The sequence below is a fragment of the Bos mutus genome, chromosome X (genome assembly GCF_027580195.1).
Source record: "Bos mutus isolate GX-2022 chromosome X, NWIPB_WYAK_1.1, whole genome shotgun sequence".
Lineage (NCBI taxonomy): Eukaryota > Metazoa > Chordata > Mammalia > Artiodactyla > Bovidae > Bos > Bos mutus.
In genome coordinates, this window is record NC_091646.1 from 112,763,499 (window position 1) to 112,787,772 (window position 24,274).

General features: G+C 44.7%; 1 protein-coding gene across 4 annotated transcripts in view; it reads left to right on the forward strand.

Annotated features, from left to right (window-relative positions):
- Positions 1-24,274, forward strand: part of WWC3 (WWC family member 3) — a 110,311-nt gene that overhangs the window by 48,295 nt on the left and 37,742 nt on the right. For 2 of the 4 annotated variants that reach the window (XM_070366453.1, XM_070366455.1), the window contains 6 exons: positions 6,719-6,795; positions 7,878-7,957; positions 16,660-16,789; positions 17,079-17,177; positions 19,629-19,775; positions 22,062-22,135. In XM_070366453.1, coding sequence (XP_070222554.1) covers positions 6,719-6,795; positions 7,878-7,957; positions 16,660-16,789; positions 17,079-17,177; positions 19,629-19,775; positions 22,062-22,135 — 607 coding nt within the window. The remainder of the gene's footprint in view (positions 1-6,718; positions 6,796-7,877; positions 7,958-16,659; positions 16,790-17,078; positions 17,178-19,628; positions 19,776-22,061; positions 22,136-24,274) is intronic. The other 2 variants (XM_070366456.1, XM_070366457.1) reach the window with 1 other exon arrangement.

Here is a 24,274-nt window from a genome sequence, read left to right on the forward strand (position 1 = left end):
CACAAGAGATGCCTGCATAGACTCCATCTCTGCCTCTACTCATGCAGTAGAGGAGGCCAGGTGGGGCCTCCCTATTTTCATGAAGGGCTGGAAATGCCAGTGGCTCTTCCTAGAGCCTGTCTCCTCAGGGAGAAAAACTGTGAATGGAATCTAGGAATTAATCCAAGCATTTTATCAAGTAGCTGCTGTTCCTGGGTTTTCACCAAGCTCCTTCAATTTGCCATTTAACCTGAACTCCATTGAGGATACTTCTGTTACATATGACTCAGGCAAACTATTTCTGGCCACAGGCTAAAGTTCAAGACAGTCATTCTGGTGGCTTGTGCTATAACAGCCCAGACCTCTGTAAGGTCTGGGCTCATGTCAGGAGCTGTTGGTGGCAGGATCCGTGGCATACCTGGGCCCCTGTTGGCCATCCAACAGGTCTCACATAGCCCAGATCACTCACATCCAAAGCAGGGAGGTGTCTCTTTGCTTAGGTACTGGCAGCAGAAGGACCTTGGGACTTAGCGCCCGTAACTTCCTTCATTGGAAGTGACTCAAACTAAAGGAACCATCATTGAATGGCCTAGTGTTTTCCTGAATTGTGACTGCAACATCGTGAAGCATTGTGACATGGTGATATTACTTTCCTTGTATACACAAGAAAAAATATTCGGTAGACTGGTCTTCTTGAAGGTTACACCTCCAATGAATGGTAGACCTTGGATTTGAGCCCAGATCTTTTGGTGGAGCTAGTTATCAGTGCTGTGTATACTATTTTGGAGACATGGAAGAGTCAGCTTGGAAGAATGGATCATGTGATTTTGAAACAGCCTGCCCTCCCATTGTTCAAGTGACCCGGAAATAAGGACCGACTGTAAACTGACAGGTCATCTGGCAGTTTCACAGCACCTGAAGGGACACGTGATAGGCAGAGCGCTTTTTACTTCTCGATTTCTTCATGGCCCACAGTGGGATAGCCAGACTACTTGTTTAGTTTTCAACAGAGAGTTCCTTAGCACCTGGTGTTGGGGGGACACAATTTATCTCTCATGGCTGATTATAGGGGGGAAATGAGGCAATAAAGGTAAACAGCCATTTCTAATATTGGCGCAGAAGGGCATGGGGGAGAGCAAACACTCTCTTCCACAGCCTTCACAGATTTCCCCCTGAGTTATGGAAGTCCACAATAAAACTCTTGTTTGTTGGAGAGGAAAAATTTCACATCAATATTGGGCCATCTGGTGTCTGAGAATATCCAAGACTTAACCTTTCTTGTCTCTGACCAAAGCAGAGTCTGCTTTGCTGGCTTTGAGCAGACACGTCCCCATGAGACTAGGAGCTCAGCTCAGCTATAGTTCTTTGTGCTCAGGAACTAGCTGACAGGGGCCCTGGTCCTGTGTGATGTTCTATAGAGCTCTGCCATTGAACTTCTCTACCATAGACTCAGTTTCTGAGACACACCAAGTACTTTCTCTGCAGCTCCATCTTGTAGTTTTCTCCTACTTTCTTCATTGCAGTATGTTTTTCTGTTTATCTTCTTTTAACACTAAATACATTCATTATTTCAGAAACTTTTTTTTTTTTCATTCTTCCTGAGAAACTGGCCTCCAGCTGCATTCCGATGAAGTATGTGACCATTGCAGGACCTTTTGGAAGGAATTCTTGCTTGGGGTAAATTATAGTCTGTACCACGGGTCAGCAAAGTTTGGCCCACAGGCTGAATCCTAGGCACTCAGGGTGTTGTGTAAATAAGCTTTTATTGGGACCTAGCCAGGTCCATTCCCTTAACCATTGTCTGTAGCAGGTACAGGAGCAGAGTTGAGGGACTGAGACAGACAGAGTATGGCCCACAAAGCCAGAAATACTTACTATCTGGTTCTTTGCAGAAGAATTGTCACACAGTGGTTCTCAACTGTGGCTGTACTGGAAGAATCTCTTGAAGGGCTTTTAAAACGTCTTACAGCCTGGTCCCTACTCCCACCCTCTAGACATTTGGATTTAATTGGCCTTGACTGGGGCCAGACACTTTTTTTTAAAAAAAAGCTTCCCAGGGGATTCCCAGAGTTGAGATCCACTGATCATGACCCTTTCTTCCAGCGGCAGGAGTATGACTTGTTTGTTCCCCAGGCTCCTGGGATCTCCCAGAATCCTCCAGCAAAAATCTCTTTGGTGCCTGGGAAAAAAAGTCAGCCTTATCTCCGGTGAGAAAGCTCTGACCCACCCTGAATTCCTGGCTCAAGCCTGGAGAGGCTTGACCTTATCAGTCCTCAGTCTGGCCTGCATTCTTTCTGAGGCTCCCGGCCCATCCCACAAAGACTATCTGGCCTTCTTTCCCTGGTGAGGGTTTCTCATCTCCTGCCTAGCCTGGGATAAGGGCCACCGTCCACCCGTTCAGCCCTTCATCTTCCTGTTCACGGGCATGTTGGAGCAGGCAGGGGAAAAATGGCTCACGCAGCATCTTCCCAGGTATTAGTTGGCAGGACTCAACCTCAAAGGCTGTCGCCGAGGTCACATGTCCATCAGATCTCCCAGTCTGCCTGAGAGAGGGAATTCTTGGTTTGGATTCAGTGGCCTCTTGTGTTACTTGTATAAGTTGCCTCTGAGTGGGCTCATTTGATTTTTTTTTTTTTTTGTCCCTTTGCTTATGGTGCCTTTAAGAAAGAGGTCGTGCCCTCTTCATTTGGCCTCGCCTGATTATAGTCACGTCTTGGTCGGCTCTGGTAATTACTGCCTGTCAGCACGGCAACTGTCCAGGCTTGCTGTCCTTTGTGCCCGAGTACTCCTGGGCTCCCTCGAGCAGGTGCCTGCAGTGCTGACTCCTGGAGGCGCGCACCTGGTCTGAAGGCGTAGTCTGCTCACAGGATGTCTTTGGACAAGGACTACCCTCTTTAAAAAGCGTGGCCTCCACCTGGGGCGATCTTGGGTTCTCATGGTCCAGAGATGTAAGAGGAGATGGAGACAGACACAGATGGATGCATGGACGGACACATTTCCCCCTTTTAATAGCCCATGAAATTGAAATCTGAAGTAATGACTGGGGTCTGCAGCATTCAGAGTGCTAAACACCGACTGAGTTCACTTCTTGGGCACTGGGGACCGGAGGCCCATTTCTTCTTCCGTTGGAAAAGCTAATCTGACCCCCAGGAGCCCACGTTCTAGACAGAAGTCCCTCTTTGACTGATGGCATGATGTAGATCAAATCATTGCCCACTCAGCCTTCATCTATAAAAGTAGGGAAACATACTCGTCATCTCTCACAAGAGGCAGTGCTCTGTGACAACCTGGACTGATGGGGTGGGGAGGGAGGTTCAGGAGGGAGGGGACATATGTATACCTGTGGCCAGTTCATGTTGATGTATGGTAAAAACTATGACAATATTGTAAATATTTTTCAATTTAAAAATATATATAAAGAAAAGAAAGGTGCAATAGGAAAAAATAATAATAATAAAATTCTCATTCCAAAGGGGGAAAAAAAAAAGAATTTCTGAGAATAGATGAAATTAATATGAAAGTTACATTGTTGTAGCCAGGTATAGTAATTTACACTGCTGAGGTAAATTTACACTGCTAAGCCTTAACCTTCTTATATCATCCAAAGCAGTGCTTTACGCCTGCACAGCCTCCTGAAACTGTTTAATAGTTCTGCCCACTCAGACTCTTCAAATGAGAAGGGAGCTTCAAAGGTGAAAGTCTGGTATTTATCCTAAATCTTGAGATTGGAGACGTGTCTCAGCAGAGAGATGTTTCTTTTGCTCAGTGTTGTGGTGTACGTGCCATTAAAGGGCTTCCTGGGTGATTCAGGAGTAAAGAACTTGCCTGCCAATGCAGGAGACACAGGTTCTATCCCTGGGTCGGAAGGATCCCCTGGAGAAGGAAATGGCAACCCACTCCAGTATTTTTGCTGGGAAATCCCATGGGCAGAGGAGCCTGCCAGGCTACAGTCCATGGAGTCACAAAGAGTTAGACATGACTAGTGACTGAGCAACACGCCATTAAAAATGGGGTCCAGAGTTTTGAGCTTTTCCCTGGATTCTGCAATGGCTTCCATTAGACTTACTGGCAAACTTTAGGAACTGAGAATTTGTCTTTAAACTTCTGAGTTATATTATTAAAAGTTACACCAGTGTTTGTCACTGTCCTTAGCATGTTAAGATACAATGTACTAACTGTCTTAGGTACTTGAGTTGCCTTTTCCCTCATCCCAGCCCTGGATTTGTATAGTTTTAGAGACCATAGCAAAAGTAACATGAATGATATCCATAAGTGAAACCTTTCATCATTTAGGATTGTTTCATCTATAAGTAACAGAAAAGACTAACACCCCCGGGCCTGAACAGTAAGGCCATCCATTGTGACCTAGCAGTGTCCAAGGTGGGGGTGGCCTCCCCATTGGTGGACTCGGGAGCTCAATGATGTCATAGTACGTCAGGATCCCCTCTAGGACTGGCCCAGGCTCAGTGTCCTGGGGGAGAGACAGATGCCTGAGAGCCTTAGGACTCAGCTATGTGGGAGAACTGGGCGGCAGGTTGCCATGTGTCTATCCATCCATACCCATCACTCCTGCCGTGTGTATGTACTTCAAGTCTCTTTACAAATTTACCCTATGAAATTGCAGACAGAGTTTTGCCAGTGATTTCAGATCATTGTTACTGATGTTTAACATTGCAGTTAACTTCCCTGGACTTTGGTGGTGGGGTTACTCTCAGTTTGGAATGGAAAAGATCTCAGGCAGTAACTGTTGGCATTGTCTTCCTCGCCTACAAGGTGACAAGTGGACACACGTGGAAGGAGTCAGGAAGCCCTTGGCTCATTCGCTTGTTATCTGGGCCCCAGTGGAAGTCCCTTCCATTCAGGCCTGGGAAACTTACATCCCAGGAGTTAAACGTGGAGATTTTGTAGAAATGATTTTTGTCTGTTTAAGATCATTGTTTGAAGTGTTCCTTTCCTTACTGGTCTTAAATAAGACCAAAAAGTCAGGCAAAATGGAGGTTCTCGGATTTGGAAATAGACGTTCTTCATCTAAGAAAGAATTCTGTTCTAAAACCAGTTTACTGTTTTGAGGAGATTAGAATTCTAAATATAAGAACATTTGAGGTAAAGTTGACAAATACTTAGCTCCTCCAGGTGTTTATTTCCAGTAGATTCTAGTAATTTGACATTCTGACTGATGGGGACTTCAATAGTAGACATTCCATAGAACTGTTTTTTTTTGTTTTGTTTTGTTTTTTTAAGGAGACATCTGGAGAGCTCAAATTAACTTGGGATGTGGTTCTATTTGAGGATATTGAATAATCTTGCCATTTAAATCACTTGATGGCCTTGAGCCATCTTCTCCAGTATTAAATCAAGACATGATTAAGTTTCTAGATGTTGTCATCTAAGTTACCTGAATGACAGTCTTTTCTACCCAGATCAAAGGAGTTAAAGAATGGATGCTGACGTGGAACTGTACTCATTGTCCTGTGGCAGCCTGGATGGGAGGGGGATTTAGGGGAGAATGGATACATGCGTATGTATGGCTGAGTCGCTCTGCTGTGCCCCTGAAACTATCACAACACTGTTAATCAGCTATATCCCAATACAAAATAAAAAGCTTAAAGTTTCTTTTTTAAAAAAAGAATGGATGGTGGCCTTGCAGATGGCTCTTATGAGCAGGTGAAACTAATGAAAATGACCCAGAGGCAGATTCCATCAATGTGCAGTGACTCTCAGATCAAAGAGGAACCTACACAGCTCAGGGAGGGACAGGAAGCAAGTCACTGCAGCTACAAGGCCTAAGAGAAAGGAGACAGAAGCATGAAGAGAAAGGGATGCAGAGAAGTGGATGGGATGATAGAAATTAGAAGTGGCTGCATGCTGCTCCAGTTGCTGAGACAGCAGAGAAGGCTCGACTGACCATGCTCAGCATGCAACTGGGTGGCTGAACGTATCTCATTCACCCCCAGGTATTGGCCATCTGTAATCACGATGCTGTGTCTATTACAAGACTTTAAATCATATGTGCTGCACTGCTGAAGAAAGCATTTAGCTATGCAATCTGATTTAGCAGAACATCCATCAAAAACAAACTGCTAGAATAAAAGTGTGGGTACTTCACTTCAGCTCTTGGGGAGCCAACACTACAAACACTCAAGCCTACCACATACTGGCATGTGACTAGGAAGTAGTCTTTTTCATTTTTTACAAATCTTTAGGTTTTTTTCCTTTTCTATGTCAAAAATCATTCATGTGGAAGCTATAGATATGAAGAGAGTAAATATAAAATCTTTTGGAATGAGACCATGGAGAAGAACAGTCAGCTTCTGAGTTCTGTCCTTCCAGTGACTTCCATGGTGTGCACATTTTAAAAGGAAGGAAAAGTGGTTTCATACTATATGTACTGTTTTCATCGTAAAGAATAGTTTTCTATACCATAACCATGCCTCCCCCATCCCCACCTCCTGTGTATATGTGGTTTGTAAACCTGATAGTTTTGCAGTTGAAGTAAACAGAGTTTTGATTTACCTATAGCTATATATTTTATTATGTAGAATCAAGTAGAAGGTAGTCATGTGAAAAATCAAACATCAAGGTTCAAAGTGGTGAGATGTACATTCTTAGGAGCGAGGACCAACTTGGAAATCTGAGACTGGGAATTCATTACTTAATATAGTGATTTAGAAGCTCCTGTTTATGTGTATTTGTTTACTTTAAAGGATCCATTATAAAATTATGTTTTCCTTCTGTTTAGCCTTCTCTGGATATTCAACAAATACAAAGTATGACCCATACCAAATTAAGGCAGAGATAGCAAGTCGTCGGGATAGGGTGAGTAAAATGAATATTTTCATAACTAGAAACCCTGTGTATATTTGTACATAATATCACTTATCATGGTTCATTATATGATGGTGTGTTTCACACTCATAATTTAGTAAGATTTTCAATTTCATGAATTATTATTATTACATTTGGTTATACTTTCTACTATTTTTTCAATAGGAGGAGAAAAGCTGCATTTTAAAACCACAGCCCATCTAACAAAAAAAATCGCCTGTACCCCTGTGTTTCAAGGGGCTAGATTCACCCCCCATTTGGAAAGATTTGACAGTGTCAGGGCCCAACCTCAGAGGACTGGATGACTCTCAGCAGGTTTAGCATCTGTCTGCTGTTCTTTCCTGGTGGCTCTATTCCCAGAGAAATTGGCCTGCCATAGTGTTTGACCAGAAGGTTCCGAGGCACCTTCCCAGTGGTGCCCAGTTCTTTGGATGCCACCATGTCCCATCCCTCAGCCTTTGTCATGTGTGTCTGGAAGGAGGGATGGGAGACATCTTGGAGCCCAAGCCTCCGGTCCTGGTGTCTCAGTCCCTAAATCAGAGCATCTCTTTGAGGGCCATGGTTCTCATATTCTAGCACACGCTTGAAAACACTGGGGGCATCAGTTCAAAATGAAAACTCTAGGCCACCCCTAGTTTTAACATAGGCCCGGAGTGAGTCCCAGCACCTGTTTTAAATAAGCACTCTCTGCGACTGAGTTCCAGGTACCCAAAGCCATGCCTTGAGCAATGGCATCTCCTAGGTGGGACTTTAAACGGAGGATGGGAAAAAAAAAAAGCATGACAGAGTTTGCTCATTGCATTATGTCAGTTAATACCTTGAAAAGAAAATCACTGACGATTCCAGGGTTCCCTGTGGGTAGAAAGCTCTTGGGGATCCGGGCCTTGTGTGTCTCAGCCAGCTGGCTTCTTTGCCAGGGCTGTGTGTTAGGCCTGTCGATGGAAGGTCCTGGCAAGAGGGTGACCCAGGGAATTGCGAGCCAATCAGAAATTGAGAGGACAGTGCTAACAACTGTAGAAAAACCATTTTTCACAGCATGCTTTTGGGGAAAAAAATATGTTGTTTGTCTTTAGCTTTCCAGATTAAAACGAGAGCTGACCCAGATGAAGCAAGAACTGCAGTACAAAGAGAAGGGAGTGGAGACCCTGCAAGAGTGAGTGGCCTGTGGTGATGGGGGGAGCATTTCCCTGCAGTTTCCTGTTGTGCTGACCTCTTATATGCTGGGACATGTGTCTTAAAGCTTCTTGGGTGTTCACTTTTCTGCTTTTATTTATGCTCGTTATGTACCAGTCATAAGCATCAGATCTCTTTTCCTTGAAGATATCTTGTTCTTGTTTCCTTGGGAAGCAAGATCTTTATTGGAATATTTGTGCACATTCTTGATAGCTAACTGTCTAAAACACACAAGGCTATTTCCATTTAAATTCCTGTTTGACTAGTTTTAGTCTCTTCAGTGTTTTAGTTCTAAAATTTAAATTAATTAAAACTAAATAAAGTTAAACTGTTAGTCCCCAGTCTCAGTAGCCACATCTGAAATGCTCAGTAGTCACGTGTGTCTAGTGCAAATCTTCTCCACCTCAGTGCTCATGACTTTTGGGGCCAAATAGCTGTCTGTGGTGGGAGCTCTCCAGTGCACTGTAAGATGGTTAACAGCATCCGTGGCCTTGGCCTCCTATGTGCCGGTCGCAGCCTCTCACCCAGTTGTGACAGCCAAAAACGTCTCCACATATTGCCAAGTGTTTCCTAGAGGGCACGTGTGTCCCACATGGAGGACCACTAAGCTAGTGGCCCCTGCATTGGGCAGCACAGATAATAGGCTATTTACATCCTCACAGATGGGTGATCCCCTGGAGAAGGAAATGGCAACCCACTCCAGTATTCTTGCCTGGAGAATCCCATGGACGGAGGAGCCTGGTGGGCTTCAGTCCATGGGGTTACAAAGAGTCAGACACGACAGAGCGACTTATCATATATCTACACAGAACATTCTGTCGGACGGCCTGATCTATAGGTCATCCTCCTGTTGACATCTTTGCAATTAGAACTCTGTCCCTACTGAGAGTTCGGAGATTTTAAAGTTCTTAATATTTGTGAATTCTATTACGTGAGCAAATTAAGTGAACAGTAGTTACTGTGTCAATGGTGGTGTTGGTGGTCTGAAAGAATTCATTTTCTCTAGAAGGGGTTTTGCATGCCTGTTGGTTCTAAGTCTGTTTCCTTTTGATTCAGATCCTGGTTTCACTTGCTGAACTTGGGCATGTGCTTCACACCTTCTATGCCGACTCTTCTCATGTGGTTGTCTGAGTTCGACTGCTCTGACAAGATACTTTAGACTGAGTGACTTAAAGAGCAGATATTGACTTCTGATGGTTCCAGAGGCCAGAACTCCAAGGTCAAGGCACTGGAAGTCCATTATGAGCCTTCTGACTGTGTCTTGACATGGTGTTGTTGTTTGGTGGGGGGCTCTGGTCTCTGGTGTCTCTTTCTTTAAAGACAGTGGTCCCTTCATGGGGCCCCACCCTCATGACTTCATCTAAATCTAATAACCCCCTAAAGGACCCATTTCCAAACAACATCCCATTGGGGATTGGGATTCACCCCAAGAATTTGGGGGGACGTGAACATTCAGTCCATAGCAGTGACCATTGGGCTAAATTGTCCGAGGACAGCAACAATGCCTGCTGCACAGTCAGCCTTCAGCAAATGACGGGAATCCATGTGGCTACAATTCTTGGTAAACAGGGGCAGTGTGCTACTCTCTTGGCATCCTGTGTGTAGATGCAGTGACCGCGTGTCAGATGTATCATTCTTTATAAGGAGGGAACATGGAATGTGAGTGTTTGCCAAAGGTAATGACCTCAGCCTCACATAAAGGGTAATCAAACCCTGTTGTTCAGCATGAGGTAGAGATTCACTTTCTTACTCACCCAGGATTGCTTTGGCTGACGACTTTTTTGTCCGCTTCTTTATTGAGAACGTATTATAGACACCAGGGGAGACACCATACAAAGGTGAGCTGGGTCCTGCTTGGAGGGCTTGGCTCTTCTGGCTCTGAGACACTGCCATGCCCCCTGCAGGTCCCCCCTGAGGTGGGATTTGACCATGTGCTTAGCATGAGCTGCAGGCTTTTTACCTTACAGTCAGCTTTTTGCTTTCTTTGCCACAACCTGCAGCAGTGTGTGTATGTGTGCGTGTGCGTGTGTGCATGTGTGCAAGAAAACCCCTTCTCCTTGGCATTGCCAGGAACTAACTTCATCTCTCATAGGCAGTCATTCTTTAAAAAAATATTTACTAATCTTTGGCTGTACTGTCTCTTTGTTGCTGCGAGGGCTAACTCTCTAGTTGAGGTGTGTGGGCTTCTCATTGTGGTGGCTTCTCTTGTGGAGCATGGGCTCTCAGCACATAAGCTTCAGTAGTTGTAGCCCCCAGATGCTGGAGCACAGGCTCAATAGCTGTGGCTCAGCTGTTCACACGGCATGCGGGATCTTCCCAGACCAGGGATCGAAACTGTGTCTCCTGCGTTGGCAGGCAGATTCTTTACTTACCTGTGAGCCACCAGGAGAAACCTCAGCATCATTTTAAGACTGGAAAAAGGTGGCCTCAGTTTCTCCAGGTTTATGGGACGGGAAGCAGAAGCCGGTACAGGAATTTGTCAGTTTACACCTGCAACCAGAGCGGAGTATGAGCCTGCAGAGAGAATGCCAATGCTGTTGATCCTCTTTCTGCTTTCCTTTGCAAGCCCCCTTGTGTGGGGTCAGCAATGGTAAACATGCCCCCTGCCAAGGGGATGGCCCCCACTCTGTGGCAGAGCCTATGGGAATGCCCGGCTTCCCCCATGCAGGCTGAGGGTGGCCTGAAGGAAAGCTCTGGACCTGGACTTGGTCTTGGGGTGTCCTAGCCGAGCTTTCCAAACGAAACTGCCTCTCGAAGCAGCTTCTGGTTGGCTGCTGTGTTGTCATTGTGCACGATCACTCTATGCTATGACATGACGTCTCAGGAAGCAGAGAAAACAGGAGTGCTTGTGCCATGCTTATTTGTTAATACAGTGTTGTGCTGGTGAAAAAGTGGCCTCACACCTTCCTCTGAGTTACACAGGCCATGTATAAGATGAAAACGGCCTCTTTATTTTTCTGGTAATGAAGACTGGCTCTTGTGTTTGGATCACATCATGTGGATTGGTATGCTTTATTGAGAAATTGGGAAAACCTCGGGTAAGCATCGATAATGTGATTACCCTACCCCTACTGCAAAATCCTGACTCTGAACACAGATAATACATGCACTGTTGTATGTCAATGGGCTTCTCAGATATTATTACCAACCTCGACTTAAGGCAGAAACCCTAGATTTCCCTCCAGAAAAGTTTCTGCTGTTCTTGCTTCCCAGAATATCCCGTGTATTTTTTTCCAGGGCACCTCACTGAGAGTTTGGCGACTCACAACATTTTAAACTCGACTTGTTTATCTTGGTGAACTTTCCTGGCTAGCAAGGAAATCCATCATTACGCTTGGGTCCAAGTGAGGAAAAAAGAGCCTTTTGTATTTTTTTTTTTAAGCCTATGTGCGTTGTTAATTTTTGTAGATGGGAACTGGCCGTGAACACAATCTCTGGGTTAATGATAGAATGTGTGTGTTTGTGTGTGTGTGTGTGTACTATATATAAACTTTTAATGATGGAAAATGTCAAACATACACAAAAGTCAAGAGAATAGTATAAGGGAACCTTCCAGTACCTGTCTCCCCACTTCTACAGCTAACTACACAATGGCCAGTCTTGTTTTGTCACACAGCTACAGAGCCTCATTGCCCAAGCTTTTACCACGATATTGAAGCAAATCCCAGAATCGTATTTAGTCCATAAATGTCTCCTAAAGTTACGGACTCCTTTTGAAAACGTAACTAATACCTGTGCCACTTAGTAGTAATCTCTTCATGTTGTCCATTTTCCAGTGGGTTTTTCCCCACCTCCCTGGTTTGTTTGGGTCCAGGTTCAGACTAGGTCCATGTTTCTTCATCTCTACCCCCCTCTCCTTTTTTCTTTTTTCCTTTATTTCTTCCTTTTGACAACGTACTTGTTGAAGAAGCTACTCTCCTTGTCCCAAAGAATTGCCCCGATCCTGGATTTTGCTACAGGAATGTGCATTGCATCATTTCACATGCTCCTGTGTCCCCTGCTCTTTATTTATGTAAACTGGTGTCATTAATCCCACAGGCTTGATCTGACTCAAGTTCCATTGCATTTTCTCTTCTTTTAGGGGTTAAATATGGTTTGTAGCTGGTGGTGTTACTTTGATCGGGAGGTACACACTCTCTGGTTGCCTCGTGTATGTGTGTGTGTGTGTGGTGTAAAGATTATAATTGGGGTTTGACATTGACAGCCTGATAACGTCCATTTATGTGTGTGTGTGTGTGTGTGCACTCAGTCGCTCAGTCACGTCCAACTCTTTGTGACCCCATGAACTGCAGCCCTAATTCTAGGGCACAGGCTAAGTAGTTGTGGCACGTGGGATCTTCCCAGACCAAGGATCAAACCTGTGTCCCTTGCATTAGCAGGTAGACCACTGAGCCACCAGAGAAGCCCCCAGAGCCTTCTTATTAACTGCCCTCCAGCATTTCTTCTCTGCTCCTTACTGTACTATATTGTGTTTGAATAAATCTTATTTCTACCACTGCTGTTCAAATCATAAAAGTAGGTGCTAGCTAGACGTGCCAGTAACCCCTTTCCTGGAGGTGTGTGCTTATCAGCCCCTGGGTCTGTGCTTCGAGCCTTTTAATTGCTTGATGACTGTCTTCCTTCTTGGGATGCCATGATGGAGTTAAGCCCATATGTCTCCTTCAGTGACTCAGAGCGACTGCCCTCTGAGGAGCGTTCAGTATCACGGCAAGGCAGTGTTAGATCTTGGAATTAGCATTTTCTCTCTGAGGGGATTTACAGGTTTCAGGAGAGCATGGGCTGGTCCGCAGTCCACACAGGCTTAGAGCAGGATATCCTGTTACCATAGCTCAGAGGCTCCTCAGATAACAGTAAAACCTACAGAAGTGGAGGCGGAAACAAAAAGAGTGTTGTTCCCAGTCGTGGGATGGATCTGGTGTTCCACATGGGACCGACGGCTGATAGAAGCTGCCAGAAGCTCTTTGGGATTCTGGTTTGTTCAAGGCCGCCTGCCAGAACCAGTGATGTAACAGGTAGAGTCGTAAGAAGACTCCTCCTTCTTGGGGGTTGTAATATGTGCTATTAACGTGGACGACCTTTCGAGACCTGGCTGCCCTTTCCTCTAAGATGTGGGTCGAAGAATTCGTTTGGTTTGATTTTTGCCAACGCGGTTCTCTTGACGTCTTAAGTTGAACAAGAAATACTGACACTTGAGGGCAGGGGGAGGTTGTTGAGAAATGCCTCAAAAATGCCTTCTTGGCAGTGTGCCATCAGCGTTTGATGCTGCACCTTCTTTTCTCTGGCTTCCCTGGTGGCTCAGACAGTAAAGAATCTGCCTGCAAAGCGGGAGACCTGGGTTCAATCCCTGGGTTGGGAAGATCCCCTGGAGGAGGGCATGGCAATCCACTCCAGTATTCTTGCCTGGAGAATTCCCATGGACAGAGGAGATTGGCGGGCTACGGTCCATGGGGTCGCAGAGAGTCAGATGCGACTGAGTGACTAACGCTTTTAACACGCTTCTTTTCTAACAGTTTCTTTCAAAGGCAGGATGTAAAGAGTGCCAGTCTGCTTTGGCCTGCCATCTGACTGTGTGGACGGTCCTCAGATTTGACATGGTGTCACTTTGGAAGCTTGAGCTTGAATGTATTGCTAGCCTGGTGACAGAAGAGGCTGAGTGTGGCGTGAAGGGCCTCAGTGTGGACCTCGCTGTGTGACCTTGAGCAAGTCATTCAACCTCCCTGGTTGAATGTTGAGTGAAAAGTAAAGGCTATGTTTTAGAGGGAATTTGAAAACTCCCAAATAAACGAATTTTGCAGATGTGATATAAAAGAGAGTTCCTGTTCTTTGAGGTTTTTGTTACGTGAAAATTGATCACAGTTGACAGATGGAAGCGGTTAGAGTTCTGTGGAGCCTGCTTCTTCCCCTTACCAAAGCATACGGACCCTACCCTGGCCACCCTGAGCCAGGAGCGCACCAGCGGGTAGCAAGGGCCATTAGCTGCACCAAGGTTTTCCATGCTGCTTCTGCTGCTGCTAAGTCGCTTCAGTCGTGTCTGACTCTGTGCAACCCCATAGACGGCAGCCCACCAGGCTCCATCCCTGGAATTCTCCAGGCAAGAATACTGGAGTGGGTTGCCATTTCCTTCTCTAATGTATGAAAGTGAAAAGTGAAAGTGAAGTCGCTCAGTCGTGTCCGACTCTTATCGACCCCATGGACTGCAGCCCACCAAGCTCCTCCATCCATGGGATTTTCCAGGCAAGAGTACTGGAGTGGGGTGCCATTGCCTTCTCCAAGTTTTTCCATAGAACAGCTAAAATGGAAAAACTCCAATTTGGACTTGAGAGCTGGGAGATGTGGGTTTGAGTTGTGGGTCTGCCAGATCTTAGCTTGTCCTTTTGGGCCACTTAGTCTCTCTGAGCCTCAATTTTTGCATCACGAAGTCTGGGAAGATTATGCTTATCTCATAAACCTGTTCAGGGGATTAAATGAGGTGAGACATAAAGCATGCAGCAGGACAGTCACCTAGTAGGTGTTTGATACTTGAACTATTGTAATATGCTATTTATATACCTATCTAATTTAATCAAACACATACGTATATAATTCGATCAAATAGATACTTGTATAATTTAATCAGGGACTTCCAAGGTAGTAGAGAAGTGGTAAAGAATTCTCCTGCCAGTGAAGGAGATGTAAGAGATATGGGTTCATTCCCTGGGTTGGGAAGATCACCTGAAGGAGGACAGGGCAACCCATTCCAGTATTCTTGCCTGGAGAATCCCATGAACAGGGGAGCCTGGCAGGTGACAGTCCATAGGGTAGCACAGAGTCAGACACAGCTGAAGCGACTCAGCATGCATGCATGCATAATTTAATCAAATGCATATAATTTAATCAGATCAAATATAAAATGTGTCTATAAGGTTATACTTACATAACAGTATCATTTCATGTAATTGCATATTCTATAATAATTCATAACTTTTTAAACAGTTACATTTCAGAGATTCCTAGAACTTTGAGATCATCTTTTCTAAGAGCTTTCACACTTTTTTGTTAAAACATGTGTAATCTTTTCCCCTATCCTTCCCCTCCAACGACATCTTCTATGGAAGCAGACTGTCTGAGATGGAACGAAGGGAAGGGCTTGCCGAAGCAGCAGTGAGGGGCCCCAACTCGTGGGTGGGCTCTCCCTTCAGCGACCCCAGCTCACCAGGCTGGGACAGCCTTGGGACAGAGTGAAAACAGCTGCTCTCGGTCAGTCTTCATTCCTTTTTGAGGTCTCAGAGCTCCTTGGGTGGAGCTAAGGTCAGGGCTGAGGCCTGCCGCCTTGAAGTTGAACTTTTGTTCTTGGGTGGGGGGGGTGTTGGGGGGCTCTGTGGCATCTGCTGGTGAGATGTATTACAGGGTTTGCTGTTCTCTCTCCCTGGTGGGAACTGGGGCCTGTTTTCCTCCAAGCCACCAGCTGATGGTGCCTTGACAGGCTGCTGGCTCTGACCCGGGCTTTACTGATGGCTGCACTTAGGCTCTGTTGCTGCCGAAAGCCGTAAAGAAATCACAACACCCAAGTATGAGCCAGAGCCGAGGGGGCTAGCGTCTCACGTTGTTGCCTTGACAGCGGCTGTGTGTCTGTACTCTGTGACCATTCGATGAACACTGACTTCTAAGCAGTTGAGAATATTTTTTGTGTTGCATTCGAGTTTCATTTCTCTATAGGGGTGTCGGTGTCAGGTAACGATCCCTTAGCTGTATGTAGTTTTCTTTCTAGAGGAGTCAGTAGACCTGTAGTAGCAAAGGCATTGGTCATTAACTGTTAAGGAGAAATCACGCTTTTCTGGCCTTGGGTTTTCTGTGTTGAAATGATGTCACCCTTTTCTACAGACTTCATCAGCTTATGTCTGTTGTGATTTGTGACATTAAATGAGATATATTGGAGAGCCTTTTATCAGAAGATGGATATCAGGAGACATTATTACATAAATGAGTCTAACTTCTCTCTGCAAGAAAAGTTGAGCCACTTCTTTGGCAGAGGTAGTGATGGGAGATGGATGGCCTTTGTGTCTGCCTTGCATCAGAGACTCTTGATTCTCCATAGAACAGCTAAAATGGAAAAACACGTGGCCAGGCCACATTGGGATCCAGGGATAGAATGAAGGAAGGATGAATGGATGTTTGGATGGAATGGGAGTACTAGAGAGGGAGTGATAAATTAGAACCAGGATAAAAGAACGAAAGATAGAGGAGCCATATGACTTCCCAAGTTTTGTGCAGGGCATCACTATTGAAACTTCACTACTTTTTGCTGTTTCCCATATATTCTTGTACACAGATTCCATAGGTATGTTTACTGAATAGACATTTTGGACTACTAACTGAGATGCTGGGGCTAAACGGATAAGACATGATCCTGCTCTCAGAGAGGGAAGTCTAAAATCTCTGGAAATGATTAGGAATCTTGCCTGGGATGTCCCTGCCTACGGAAGATGCTCTTGGAGCAGAGGGAGACATCCATCACCAGTCTTATCTCCTTGTATTCACCACGAACAAGGAAGGGCTTATGGGATCTTTTTTTTTCCTTTGCCAAAACATTGCTTTTTAGCTGTTCCCCGCCCTTCTATGAAGCTTTTAAGTTCTGGATTACTACTGTTTAATGGGATGTTACACTCTCGCATAGAATGACTCTTTTATTTCTTTTTGAACCAGGATTGATCGCAAGATGTCTAATGCTCACACCAACTACAAACTGGATGAGGCACAGGCTATAATGAGCGAGCTCAGGACCATCAAGAAAGCCATTTACACGGGCGAGAAGGAAAGGCGGGACCTGATGCAAGTAAGAGGCCGGGGAGCTCTTCAGAGCCCACATCTGTCTCTCTGCCCTCCTGTGTGTCGTTCCTTTATTTATTTATTTCCCTTTTTTTAAACATGTTCATAATGCCAGGGTTATCTAACTTTCCTTTATTTAAACACTAAAAAAATATATACGTATTTATATTATATCGTTATTATATAATCATGCAAATTTTAAACACATACATGTTTGTACAATATATGTATATTTGATATCTTCTATATATGTGTGTGTACGTATATATATATATTTTTTTAAATGTGCATGTTAGTTTCCTAGGGTTGCCATGACAAAGAACCACATACCAGGTGGCTTAGAACAACAGGAGTTTACTCTCTCCGAGTCTGGAGGACGAAAGTCTGCTGTCAAGGTGCGGCAGGGCCACGGTCTGTCTGAAGGCTCTGGGGGAGGTCCTTCCTTGCCTCCTCCAGCCTCTGGGGGCTGCTGGCAGTCCTTGGTGTTCCTCAGCTTATAGATGCATCGCTCTAGTCTCTGCCTTTGTGATCACATCTCTGCATATAAATTTTTTCTTCTTATAAGGACGCCAATCATTGGATTAGAACCTGTTCTCATCTTAGTTCGATTTCATCTGCAGACTTTTCCTTCCAAATAAGCACGTATTCCTAGGTTCTGGGGGTTAGGACTGAAGCATCTTTTTACAGGACACAATTCAGGCTACAGTAAGGGGTGACACATTTATATCATTTAATAACCAAAGTAATTTTAAAAGTGTATCATAAGAGTCTTGCTGTCACCCCATTTTCTCACCTCCTGTAACTACTGTTATGACCTTCTTGTGTGTCCTGCTAGTGTTTATACAGACATGTGATGGTGTGGACACGTGATCAGTTGCCCTCGAAGAAAGCTGGGCCTGTAGCTCTGTACGGCTGCATAGTATTCCACCATGAGGATAGACTTTATACTGGTTTTTTTTGTTTTTTTGTTTTGCCACTTGAACTCCTGTAGCTTCTCTTATTTTTAGAAAAAACTGAGTTTTTGCCAAGGGACGCATGCTGGGCTCTTGCTCCATGCCGGAATGCATTTGATGCTCTCCGTCATGGCTTTTCTTTCCAGCTCAGTTCACTGAGTTGGCACCTGGCACTAGTAGGCATTTGTCTCAGTTCTGCAGCATGTAAAACATGCAAGGACATGGGAGCAAAGCTCACCTTCTTTGGCCAAGTGCGACAGGTGTGCACATGACCACCTTGCATGGCGGTGCTTCCTAATGTCGAGGATGTGAGGCTGGAGTGTCCCCAGGGTGCTTGTTCAATTGCAGATTACCAGGCCACACCCCAGATCTCCTAGATTAGACTCTCTGGGGGTGGGATACAGAAATCTGTATTTTCAGATGCCCTGTATTTCCGGGTCATGAGAAGTAAATGACACTCGGTTGCCTCGAGTGGGTTCCCCACCATGGAGGCCAGAGATGGAATTTCTGGAAGACACCTCAGACCCCAGCATCTTCTCTGAGACACTCCAGGGAGACACACAAGCAGTGTCTTCATCTAGTAAAATCAAATAAGTTGTTTCGTCTTTCTTATACAAAGAGAACAGTCTTGGCCCATCCCAAGACACCTTTGTCTAGATCCAGAGGCACCTGCCTGGGGTCTGCTGCACCTGGGCGTCTCGTGTCTGCAGTCTTTTAAAACTCTTAAAAAATCTGGTTTCTCTTGAACTTTCACCCGAAGGGGTTCCAGGTACCAGAATTTATACTTACTCTAATCTTTGGCCTACTGACATCCATATAAAATGACTTTGACCCTGTAGAATTATGACTGAAAAAATTTGCTTATAAGAATATGTGAGCATGGTCTAGGAGTTGTTTTCACCTTCTGTGTGGTTTTAAAGATCTCCAGGTAGCATTCCTTTCTGATGGAATTATTTATTGAAGGAACATTTCAGATGGGAATGCTATCTCCCCTCCCCTTTGCTCTACTGAGGTATAGTTGACAAATAAAATTTTATAAATTTAAGGTGTACGTGCTGATTTGATAGACACATCTATTGTGAAATGATTACCACCATAAAATGAGTTCACACCTCTGTCACCTCACATGGGTACCTTGATTTTTTGTGCTGAGGACTTCTAAGATCTACTCTTAGCAACTTTCAGACCTTCACTCCAGTATTGCTAGCTATACTCACTGTGCTGTGGACCTAAGATCCGGGACTTATTCCTCCTGCTTTCCTGGTGGCTCAGACGGTAAAGAATCCACCTGCCAGTGCAGGAGACGTGAGTTCGATCCCTGGGTCAGGAAGATTCCCTGGAGGAGGGCATGGCAACCCACTCCAGTGTTCTCGCCTGGGAAATCCATGAACAGAGGAGCCTGGTGGGCTACAGTCCGTGGGATTACAAAGAGATGCAACTGAGCACATACGTACGCACATTCCTCTTAAGGCATGGGACTTTGGACCCTTTGACCAGCATCTCTTCATTGCCCCAAGCCCTCCAGTCCCTGTCAGATGCCTTTCTACTCCCTGTGTTTTTGGCTTTTTTGGAGGGAAGGCTTATTTTTTCTTTAGGAAACACAAAGGTTTAAAAAAAAAAAAAAAACAGTAAAAACGGTCCCTCATTTGTTCTCTGTATTATTCCCATGCTGCCAGGAGGACTCAGTTGCCATCTGACTTAAATCACTATGAGTTTCATGAAAGGTGCATGTGCTGATCAACATTTCTTTGGAATCTCATGAGAATGGGGTTGGGGTGGGCCTGCTCTCCAGGAATGAGGCTGCCGACCTGGAATGGAAAGGAAATGACTGCTTGGAAAGGGAAGAGATGCCTCGCCATGGCTGTTCAAGTTGCTTGTTCCCTTCTGTTCTAGAGCCTGGCCAAGCTGACTGATGGCTTCAGGAATAGCTGTTCTCTTACCGACCCTCTGCAGGAGTTCCCTCCCGGCGCAGGAGCACTGGGCGAGTCTTTATCTCACCAGTTTTGCGATGCTGGCTCTCAGACTGACATCATAGGCGAGGTATGCTCACCAGGCAGTCGGGGGATGGGGGCGGAGAACCAACTATGTCCAGAGAGACAACAAAAGGGCTGCTTTGATGTGGCCATCACCCATTTGTTTAAATTTTCCACTTTCCCTTCAAAAGGGTTTTGGCTTTTGTGACATTAAGTTTGGAGAAAGAATATGGATTTTTTACATCCAGGCATCTTGAAGGTTCAGAGGGGCCTAGGAGGCAATTGAATGGCTTATTACCTCTTTCTTCATAAATTAGATTTTTTTAAAAGGCAGAATGCTTTTGAGAGTTGAGTTTAGCTGTTTTTTTGACAGATGTAGGACTCTTTAGTGCATGGATCAGCTAACTTTTTCTGCCAAGGTCCAGATAATAAGTGTTTTAGGCTTTGCCGGCTATGCAGTCTCTGCCATAGTCATCTGTGAATGGGTGGGTGGGGCTTGTTCCACTAAAACTCTTATTTACATAAAGAGGTGGTGGGCCACATACATCCTTTGGGCCGTAGTTCTCTGAGCTCTGGCTTAGACCAGTGATTTTCATCAGCTTTGTGGCTGTGTCACCCTTGGGTTATACTTTGATGCTATTTCCTATTCTTCTAAGAGAATGTCAGGAAATTGAAATTAATTTTGTTTGGGACTTGGAAGAATTTCATAATGCCCCTTTTGATAATTAGTGAAGCCTTGAGTTAGCCACCAAAGCAGAATTGGCAGCCATCATGTGAAGCAGGGCAGTGAATACTTAAAGACACTACTGTTGTACTGTCATTGAGTGAAGTTTTACATTCATTTGTTACAAATAGAAAACCAATTTGTATGGATTCTTTTTCTTAGGGCTCACTAAGTAAAGTTGAAATATCAGTGAAATGCAGAATCCCCTCCTAAAAGTAAATAAATAAAAAGAAACAAAAAGAAGGGAAAACCATTGACTAAAAAACCGTGAGTTTTAAATAATTAACTGATATTTTAAAATGTCAACAAATAGTGCCTCTTTGAGGGGAATATCATATAGGAAATAATGCCTCTGTGTCCCGGATGTCCCGAACTGCCTATTTGCAGTGTTCCCCCTTATTGTTCTCAAAACTACACTTGGACATTTTGACCAGGTTTAAGACAGAGAAGAATCTGTAAGTTAAAACTGTCTGGCATTTTTGCCTAAAGATTTTGGCATGAGAAGGAAAGAAGTACAATATATATTGAATTCCATGAATAACTCATTGCTGCTTAACATAAGGTTACAATTAGAATTTTTAGAGGCTCTTACCTCGTTTGAGAGAAGCAGGTAAGATTGAAGGTTCTGTAATGATTTAGGTAAGATTTTCTAAAAAACATCGGGTGGGGAGTGGCTGGTTATACTACTATAATAACTTTAGCAGTAAATTGTCATTATTTATGAGTTTACTGGGGCTGGCCCTGAGTTGGCAGCTTCATGACTGTTACTTCGATTTAAGTAGTTGTTTCCATCCTCTTTCGTCAGCTGAGAGGGTCCAGGTACCAGGTTACCTAAGGTTATATAGCCAGGGAGAGGCAGATCTGGGTTTGAATCAGCAACTGATCCCTAAACTTCCCTGTGCTTTCTACTACATCTTGTTATTGAAAAATATATCAAAAGGCTTTAACTGTATTAGTTAGCTATTGCTGCATAACAAAACAGCCCCAAAACCTAGCTTTTGAAAACAGCACACATTTATTATCTCACACTTGTATTGTGGATCAGGAAACTGTGCTGCATCTTGTGCTTCACGGGCTCTCAGGAAACTGTAATCAAGGTATTAGCTAGGGTTGCAGTCTCATCAGAAAGCTTGACTGGGAGGGTTTACTTCCAGGCTTACATGATTGTTCTCAAGATTCAGTTCCTCACTGATGGTTGGACTGAGAGCTTCTGTTCCTTACTGTATGAACCTCTCCAGAACGGCGGCTTGCTTCATCACAGCATGCATGTACTACACAAGTTGGGATGAATTTTGTTTGCGTTTGTATGAACTTTGAGGAATTCTCTGTTTCTTTTCAAACTTAATTTGCTGTGGGAATTACAAAATAGACAAGTGTACTTCCACTATTTAAAAAAAAATCCGCCACTGTTGAAACAACCAAAGTCTTACCAGTCACATTCCCAACTCCCGATTACCAGAGGTGGCAGCTGTTATTGGTGTGTTTCCTTCCAGACCTTTGAAAAATGGAAATTGGAAGGTGAATTAAAATATTCTTCATTGCTGCTAAAAGTTTAAGTGAATTTTCTCTTTTGAAAATGGGTTTTTAACATGTCTCCCCCCTTGTTTATCTTCCTTCTGTTCCAAAAAGTTCATCTTTGATGATAAAACAAGGCTTGTGGATCGAGTCAGGCTTAACTGGCAGTATGAGGAAGCCAGAAAGAGGTAAGAAGCTCCTTTTTCAAACCTTGCCTTCTCCTTATTTCCTTTCTCCTGTGGAAAGAGGTTTTATGGAGTTTCAATGTGTGATTTATCCACATCTTACCAGAAAGCAATGTTTGATAGAGTATAGAATTAAGACTCTTCAGTTTATGTGTAGCTTCTGAACACATGTGACAGAATTTCACATGCATTTAAAATGGGAACTTCTCAATATTGCAAACAGTTATAAAGACAGGATATAATAAAAATAGAGACTTTTCGGGCTCTCTTTATCCTCTCAGGGAATTCAGAACTCCCTCCTTCCCTGCCTTCTAACTGAGCATCAGTCCCTCAGACCAGCTTAAGCATAACTGTTTTTTTTTTTTTATATATGTGGCATCTCATTCCATAGATTAACAACAAAAGCCATGTATCTTGGTTTCAAAGACAGTTTAATAAGGATTAGGTCAATGAGTGACAGCAGTACTTAATCTATGTCATTCTGACGGAGAGAACTGAAACATAATCGTGTCTGTTAACCTGTGTTGTAGGTGACCTGCCTTCTGCAAATTGAGACTTGACCTTGTTTGTGTGTTTCAAAATGTATCTCTCCCTCCTCCTTCTCTCTGTCCCTCCCTCCCGGTCTCAGCCAGGATTCACGGGCAGCACCACCAGGTGGGCTGTTATCCTCGCAGGCAGTGTTTTGTTTAAATTTATTTTACTGGGCTGTGTCGGGTCTTAGTGGCGGCGCACAGGCTTCTCTCTAGTTGTGGCACATGGACTCAGTGGTTATGGTGCATGGGCTTAGTGACTCTCTCTTGTGCCTTCTGAAAAGAGTCTTAAATCCAAGCTGTTCCAAAATCTGGGCTTCGGGAAGCCATGGTGCCTGTCTTTTTCAAGAAGTTTCTTTAGTCACATATGAACTGCTGTGCTGGGGGTGGAGGAAGAGGAGCGAATGCCAAGCAGGTCGAGGGCGTCCATTCTGGAAGCTAAATAGTTGGGCTTGCTCAATATACTGTATCATTCAGGGATGTCTGGAAATCCGCTTCATGGCCTTTTTAGCAAATGTAAAAATAGCATCCAAAGCAGATCATCTGACTCCCCGCTGGAGGGCCGGCTGGAGATGACCCAGCCTCTGCTCGGAGCCCCTCTGCCTGATCCTCCTGGCTCTTGCTCTGCAAGATGCAGTGATATGCTCAAAGGGGGCACTGCACTTCCCTGTGGACCACTTCCCTGGCCTCAGGCATCCACTCTCTGGAGCTCGCTGGTGGCGTTTGTCCGACGCTGTTGTCTCAATATTGAGAATATTGTCTCAATTGTCCTCTGCTCCTTGCATGTTTCTGCTGCACCATGTGGGTGTTGGAATTCGCTGCGTTGTATTAAACCACAGAAACTTGATGGGTGCTGTACTTAACGTAATTGTTACTGTTTGGCTGTGACATTTACCAGCCATAGCAAGGGATATTCTGGTTTTCTAGAGATGATGTTGGTACAGAGTGAGTAATCTTTGAAATATCGAGATAATAACATTTGGGCAGAAAGTCCAGGGTTTAAGAGCATTCTTCAGGGGAGGACACTGTACTTCATCAGTGTCTTTTAAAGGGGAGGAGTATCTCAGGGTCACCAGAACCTTGTTAGGAAAGGCACCGCAGTTGCAGAGGAGGGTCCTGTCCCCAGCACATCGACCTTTGTGGGAAAGTAGGGGCTTCTCTGGAGAAGGCAATGGCACCCTACTCCAGTACTCTTGCCTGGAGAATCCCATGGATGGAGGAGCCTGGTAGGCTGCAGTCCATGGGGTCGCGAAGAGTCAGACATGACTGAGCGACTTCACTTTCACTTTTCACTTTCATGCATTGGAGAAGGAAATGGCAACCCACTCTAGTGTTCTTGCCTGGAGAATCCCAGGGACGGGGGAGCCTGGTGGGCTGCTGTCTATGGGGTCGCACAGAGTAGGACTGAAGCGACTTAGCAGCAGCAGCAGCAGCAGCAGCAGGGGCTTCTCCAAAGTGCCTTTCTGGGCTGCCTTGGCCACATTTAGAGATGCAAGATCAGTTGCAAGGACATGCCAGGTTGGCTCACAATTGTTCTTTCCCCACTAGAATAGTGGTTCCGACTAGGGCAGGGAGTGAGGGAGGGGTGCAATGGTGGGAACCCCCCCCTACC